The sequence below is a fragment of the Hipposideros armiger genome, unplaced genomic scaffold, assembly GCF_001890085.2.
Source record: "Hipposideros armiger isolate ML-2016 unplaced genomic scaffold, ASM189008v1 scaffold_87, whole genome shotgun sequence".
Lineage (NCBI taxonomy): Eukaryota > Metazoa > Chordata > Mammalia > Chiroptera > Hipposideridae > Hipposideros > Hipposideros armiger.
Genome location: NW_017731437.1, coordinates 334,046 through 340,127, shown reverse-complemented (window position 1 = coordinate 340,127; position 6,082 = coordinate 334,046). Strand labels below are relative to the sequence as shown.

The following is a 6,082-nucleotide window of genomic DNA, read 5'->3' as shown; positions in this document are numbered from 1 at the left end:
TAAATGAGGGCCTTGCTACTTGTTGGCTTTGTGGCTGTGGGCATATAACTTAACCTCTCTGAGCCTCAGTTTCCTCAGCTGTGAGATGGTCATAACAATAGTATGAAGAGGCCCTATCTCAGAGGGTGTTGGTAGGATTAAGTAAAATAATCTACAAAAAGCACTTAGCACAGTATCTGGAGACTTAAATATTAGCAGTTATACCCTGTTTCCCCGAAAATAAGACCTAGCCAGAAAATAAGTCCTCACATGATTTTAGGTGCCAAAATATGGCACCTTGGCATACTGAATATTTTAAGCTGAAGGAGTTTTTGGAAAAGGCACCCTTCTCCCTGAAACAGGTCATAACACCCTCATGTGAGGGGTGCGTGTCCTCCATATCCTGGAGGAATCATGCTACGGCTTCTTCTCTGACTAGGTCTTATTTTAGGGGAAACACGGTATTACTATTTCCAAATAAGTAAAATTTGCACTGATGAATGAGGGATGAATGGGGATGGGTGGAGATCAGAAAGCATTTCGGGGAGAAGCAACATATGCAAAGGCTCTGGGGTGAGATGCTGAGCTGAAAGCAGAACAATGCGGTGAGAAGCAAGGACCAGAGAGGTGGACCCGGCGTGGAAGGCCTGGAAAGCATCTGTGTCTTGAGGGAATTCGGTGTCGAGGGGACACAGGTGCACCCCTTTCTCCCTGGTGACCTGGTCCAGGGAGACAAGTCACAACACTGAACAGCTAGTGTGGTGTGGACACTGACATGCTGGACCAGCCCCACTTTGCCAAGCATTACCCTTAGTGCTGGGTTGTGAGGGGGTCTGGAAGGTTCCAGGGAGGGGCACGGGGGAGCTCAGCCCAGTCCTTTCCAAAAAGGTAACATCTTGGTGTAGCCAGAGTTGGCACACACGGCTGGGTGCCAGCCCTGCCGCAGCTACCTCTCTTAAGTGCATCTCCTTACCCTGGGGTCCATACCTTCCTGTCCTCCAAACTCCTCCTCCCAGGAAGCCCACTGGGTGGAGGAGACGGCAAGGGTCCTGCCTGAGGGAAGGCGTGCTCCCTTCCCACAGGCAACTCCAACCTGGTCTACGCCATCATCCGAAAGCGCAGTGTCTTCCACCAGCTGGCCAACCTGCCCACGGACCCGCCTGCCATCCACAAGGCGCTGCAGCGACGCCGCCGGGCACCCGAGCCCTTGTCTCGCACTGGCTCGCAGGAGGGCGCCTCCATGGAGGGCTCCCGTCCCGCGGCCCCCGCCGAGCCAGGCACCCTCAAGACCAGCCTGGTGGCCACCCCAGGTCTGGCACTGGCGGGTGGCAGGGGGGGGGTGGATACTGGCACGGTTGGGGGATGGGCAGGGTCTCTGGGGTATCGCCCCATCTCTGGAAAAGGAAAAGGCGTGAGTTGGAAAACTGAGGAGAGGGGTGGGGTTAGAGATATTGGGGGGCCCAGGAGGGAAGTTTCATGAGGGGACTAGGCCTCAGGCCTGGGTGTAGGCTCTGGGAGGGATGGGCGCAAGGGTGGGGGTATCGGGGGTCAGACACAGCATCTCTGAAGTGGGTGGAGGAAAGACGGAGCCTTGAGGGGGCCTGGCCCAATGGAGACGCTGTCTAGGAGAGGCCCTGGGCAGGTGTCCTCACTTCCACCTGGGCCCCTCCAGGCATTGACAAGCTGACGGAGAAGTCCCAGGTGTCAGAGGATGGCACCTTGCGATCTCTGGAGCCTGCACCCCAGCAGAGCTCAGCAGATGGCAGCCCAGCCGAGGAGGTGGGTAACAGGGACTCCTGGAGCGGGGTGCAACTAGGTGTTCCCTTTCTCCCTGGCCTGTGTGGTGTGTGCCCAGCCAGGGCACTCTAAGGTCACCTGCAGCAGAGGGGCAGACACCCAGGTGACTTACTGGCAAGGGGGCTTTCATAGACCCCTCCCTTGTTTGCTGGTCATGGGCTTAAGCCCTTGGCCTTCAGACCCATCCATCAGCCTTATCTGAGGCTGGGCTGGCCTTTACCCTAAACCTGTCACTGGGCTGGGCTGGGCTGGGCAAGGTCTGGGGCCCAGGGCAAAGGGTGCTGGGCTGGGCTGTCCCCTCAGTTGGGAGTGAGGCCCCCCCATACACAGCGGCCAGTGGGGAGAGCTCATTGTCCCCCCGAGTTCCAGGCTATGGGAGGGGCTGTGGAGAGGGGCTGCTTCTCTGCCCTCTTCCCCAGTCCTGTACCCATTCCTTTCACTCCTCACTCCATTCCTTCCCGGGGACCAGGAACCCGGCCAGGTGTGGCGGGAGCAGCGACGACTGTCCAGTGCGTCAGCCAGTGGGCAGTGGAACCCAACGTCGGAGTGGGTGAGGGTTTGGGCAGGTGGCACCCAGGTGGGGGCTGGGTCAGGGGCTCCTGGCCCTAGGAACAGCTCAGAAAAGGGCATGTGTCCCAATCCAAGGACTGGCCTGGGAGCCAGGCTCAGGGTCAGTCCTGGCTGGGTGACCTTGGCCTCTCTCTGGCTCGGTTACTTCCTCTGTCTACAGCAGGGTTAAGATTCAGTTACGCACAGCACTAACTTTCTTCATAAATTCCCCTTTCCAGCGTCCTTCCCTGAATCACTTGCTCGGTCCCTTATGTGTTTCCTAAGATCACAGCTAATGGCATTTGCATACTTGCATGGGGATAAAAAACATCCCCACCTGACCGTGCCATTTCGAGGATTCAACGGGACGGTGTCTGGCATATAGTATGTGCTCAGTGTGAGGGCACAGCTCTTGCCATAGTCACTGCTCACAGCCCCGTGCCGGGCCCTTGTTGCCATGAGCAGGGAAGCTTAGCGCCTCGGGGAGCCTGCAAGTCCTGAGTCAGGGGTCAGGCCTGTCCCAGCCCCAGGAACCCTGGCCCCTCCCCCAGGTCCTCTCCTGGAAGTCCAAGCTGCCGCTGCAGACCATCATGAGGCTGCTCCAGGTGCTGGTTCCCCAGGTGGAGAAGATCTGCATTGACAAGTGAGGCTGGGACGGGGTAGGCAGGTGGGCTCGGAGGAAGGGCCAGCCCCGGCTTGTGTGGGGGTGTGACCGGAAGCGTGGGCCTTGGGGGTCCAGGGTGAGTCCCCTGCTCCCCTTGACCTTCGTGGTGGGCTTCCCACGTGAGCAGGGGCCTGACGGATGAGTCGGAGATCCTGAGGTTCCTGCAGCATGGCACCCTGGTGGGGCTGCTGCCCGTGCCCCACCCCATCCTCATCCGCAAGTACCAGGCCAACTCTGGCACGGCCATGTGGTTCCGTACCTACATGTGGGGCGTCATCTATCTGAGGTGGGCCCCGCGGAGGTGGGGTGGGGCAGTTACCAGCCTGGTGGGTCTGGTGTCCACCTGAGGGTCTGTCCGACGGGGCTCAGCATGGGCCTCGGCTCTGGGGCCCAACCACTGTCATGGGGTTAATGTCAAGACAGTCAGTGAGGGTGGTCCTGTCTGACTGAGGGTGGGTGCCCATTACCTGGGGTGGGACAGCAGAGTGGGAGGGGTCTGGCCTTTACCACCCCCTAGCCTCTGCCCCACTCCCAGCACCCCGATGTCAGCCTGCTCCCTCCACAGGAATGTGGACCCCCCCGTCTGGTATGACACCGATGTGAAGCTGTTTGAGATCCAGCGGGTGTGAGGATGGAAGCCTGCAAGGGACAGAGGCCAGGGGAGGGCGGGGCCCTGGTCCCCACCCCCGTGCTGCCCCCGACCCACCATCCGTTCTGAGCTTTAAATTACTATGATCAGGTCTGGGGGCTGGCAGAGTGACCGAGTCCTGGGTGGCAGGCCCCAGAGACCCCTTGCGGCTGGGACAGTGGGGACTGGCTCTGACCTTCCCCAAGTAGCCCCCACCTGCCAGGAGCCTCAGCCGGAGCCCCTGCCTCACTCTGCCCACCTCCAGACTTCTGTCCTGACCCTCAGTGCCCGCCCACCTCCTCTGCTGCCCACCCCCAGAAGCCACCAGGTCACTGTGCCCTAATGGGTTGCCCAAGAGGGAGCTGTGAGGTGTCCCCTGGGCAGTTGGGCAGGGTGAGAGGGAGCCTGTCCAAGCTTCTAACCTGAAACCACCTGGTCCAGGCCTGGCTCCATGCCAGGGCCTATGGACGGCCAGGCTGCTTGAGGAGGAGGCTGGGGGGTGGCTGACTGCCAAAGTCAGACCCCGTGCGTTTTAGGGGTTTGGAGTGGGGTGTTGAGGGTCTCCTGCTATGTTCTCCCAGGTCAGTGAATATTGCCTGGCTGCCGTTTCCCCGGTTACAGGGGCAGCTGTTCAGTCCTCTCTGCCCTCACCCACTGCCTGGGTGACTGGTAGTGGGGGGGCCAGGATGCCAGCCTTCATCCTCCCCCTCCGTCCTCCTGGTTCTGGCCTCGGGCTCTCCCTCTCCCCACCTGTGTCAGTACAATCTTTGCTCTGTACAATCTGCCTCTTTACACAATAAACCCTCATCTCCACGTCGTGGCTCTGTGCTTGGAGAGGAGGGTCAGGCCATGGGTCTTGTCATTAGGGGAGCTTGGCATTCTGTCTCCCAGAGTCAATCCCCAGAGGACCTCCGTGTCTGCCTGGGAACCTGTGTTTGTCATTTTCCTGGTGGGGGGAGTGGAGAATTGGACCCTCTCACCCAAGGCTTGGCCCCCTGGGCTCTGGTCACCCAGAGAAACAGCCCACACAGGAAAGGTGAGGGGCCTACCTCTCAGCCTTCGGCACGGCTCCCAGGGGCTCTGCTGGCCCCAGGTAGTCACTGGGAGATCCTGGGGGTGTCCCTGGGGCCTTGGCTTTGTGCTTGCCAGTGCCCAGCTTCATGGGGGCGGGGCCCAGAGGCATGCAAAGCCCGCCTGCAGGCCCAGGGCTGCTGTCACCAGGCCTCGCCCTGGGTCTTATACTGGGCCCAGCCCACTGTTTGCACTGGGCTCAGGAAGATGGATGGGCTGACACGCTTGCCCTTTCTGCTTGATGGCTCAGAGGACCCAGCAGGCCTGGGGACCCAGCAGCCAGAGGCCACAGCCCCCATGGTAAGCCAGCTCCAGAAAGTCTCCTGGGGCCCTGTGTCAGAGAGATGGGGTGCCGACGAGGGTTGGAATTCACAAGCCGTGACCGCTCCCCATCTCATCTGGATCAGACAAGGCAGGGATTGGTTTAGACCCCTCCTGGACCAGAAACGTGACAGTCCCAGCCCCACAGCCATGCCCAGGAGCACTGTCCCTTCCCACCATACCCAGAGTGGCAGCTCTGTCCCTGGGAACAAATACCACGAAGCCGAATGTAATCAATCAAACAAACAGAGTTTATGGCAGCAGGAGAGAGCTGTTGAACCCTGCCTGGCAGCTAATTAATGAGCTCATTAGACTGTGTGGAGGGAGAGGGGGAGGGCTGCCCGCCCAGCTGCAAGCTTCCAGGATGCCCTGGGCCAAGCTTAGACAGTGTGCCCTTCCCCCAGCAGGAGGCAGATTCCAGAGCCCTGTCTGGGTAGGGGCGCCCCTCTCCAAACTCCCCAGACTTAGTCATTTAGGGCTGGTCCTCCCAGAGTAGCTGTGGGGGCTTCTTGGGTGCACTCTGGGCTGGATTGATGTGGTGAGCAGGGCCAGGCTTGTGCCCCTGAGGGCGTGGGCATCAGAAGCTGAGTGTCCAGGTTTTGCCCTTGGTCTTGGGCCGTGAACAGTGTTCCCATCCCACGCCCTTTAATGAGGCTCTAGGGAAGGGGAGGCTTCGGGGAGCCCAGGCTGCCCTAGGCCCCCCTGGAATGGGGCATCTCCTCAGAATCTCTGGGCTACATTTCCCCAGCCTTGGCACTTCAGGGTTCTGCTGGGGGTGGGTTCCTTGGGCATCCTCAGGCCCCCAAGTAGACCTCCACCAGCCCCCCAACAGAGTGCATGCGGTAGAAGACTCCCAGCGGTAGGCCAAAGTTGACGATGGCGAACCACGTCCGATAGCCATAGAAATCCTTCTCCAGTCCGTTCTCAAACTCCGGGTGTATGCCAAACGCGGGCATCATCCACAGCTGTGGAGGAGAGGGGGGTGTCGAGTGAGGGAGGGGTGCGCCCATGCCCTCAGGCACTCAGCTCAGGGGAGGCAGGCCCCAGACCTGCAGCCCCTCCAGCACATCCCT

General features: G+C 60.1%; 2 protein-coding genes across 3 annotated transcripts in view; one reads left to right on the top strand and one right to left on the bottom strand.

The window, feature by feature from the left end:
* HID1 (HID1 domain containing) overlaps positions 1-4,430 on the top strand; it is a 28,850-nt gene extending 24,420 nt beyond the window's left edge. Inside the window, 6 exon segments of the mRNA XM_019644231.1 lie at positions 1,062-1,289; positions 1,652-1,758; positions 2,246-2,326; positions 2,877-2,968; positions 3,117-3,275; positions 3,555-4,430. Of these exon segments, the coding sequence (XP_019499776.1) occupies positions 1,062-1,289; positions 1,652-1,758; positions 2,246-2,326; positions 2,877-2,968; positions 3,117-3,275; positions 3,555-3,618 (731 nt within the window). The 3' untranslated portion in view covers positions 3,619-4,430.
* A 100-nt stretch (positions 4,431-4,530) lies between these two features.
* The window catches only part of OTOP3 (otopetrin 3), a 32,451-nt gene continuing 30,899 nt past the window's right edge, over positions 4,531-6,082 (bottom strand). For both annotated transcript variants that reach the window (XM_019644434.1, XM_019644435.1), the window contains exon 7: positions 4,531-5,974. In XM_019644434.1, the coding sequence (XP_019499979.1) occupies positions 5,804-5,974 (171 nt within the window). In that variant the 3' untranslated portion in view covers positions 4,531-5,803. The remainder of the gene's footprint in view (positions 5,975-6,082) is intronic.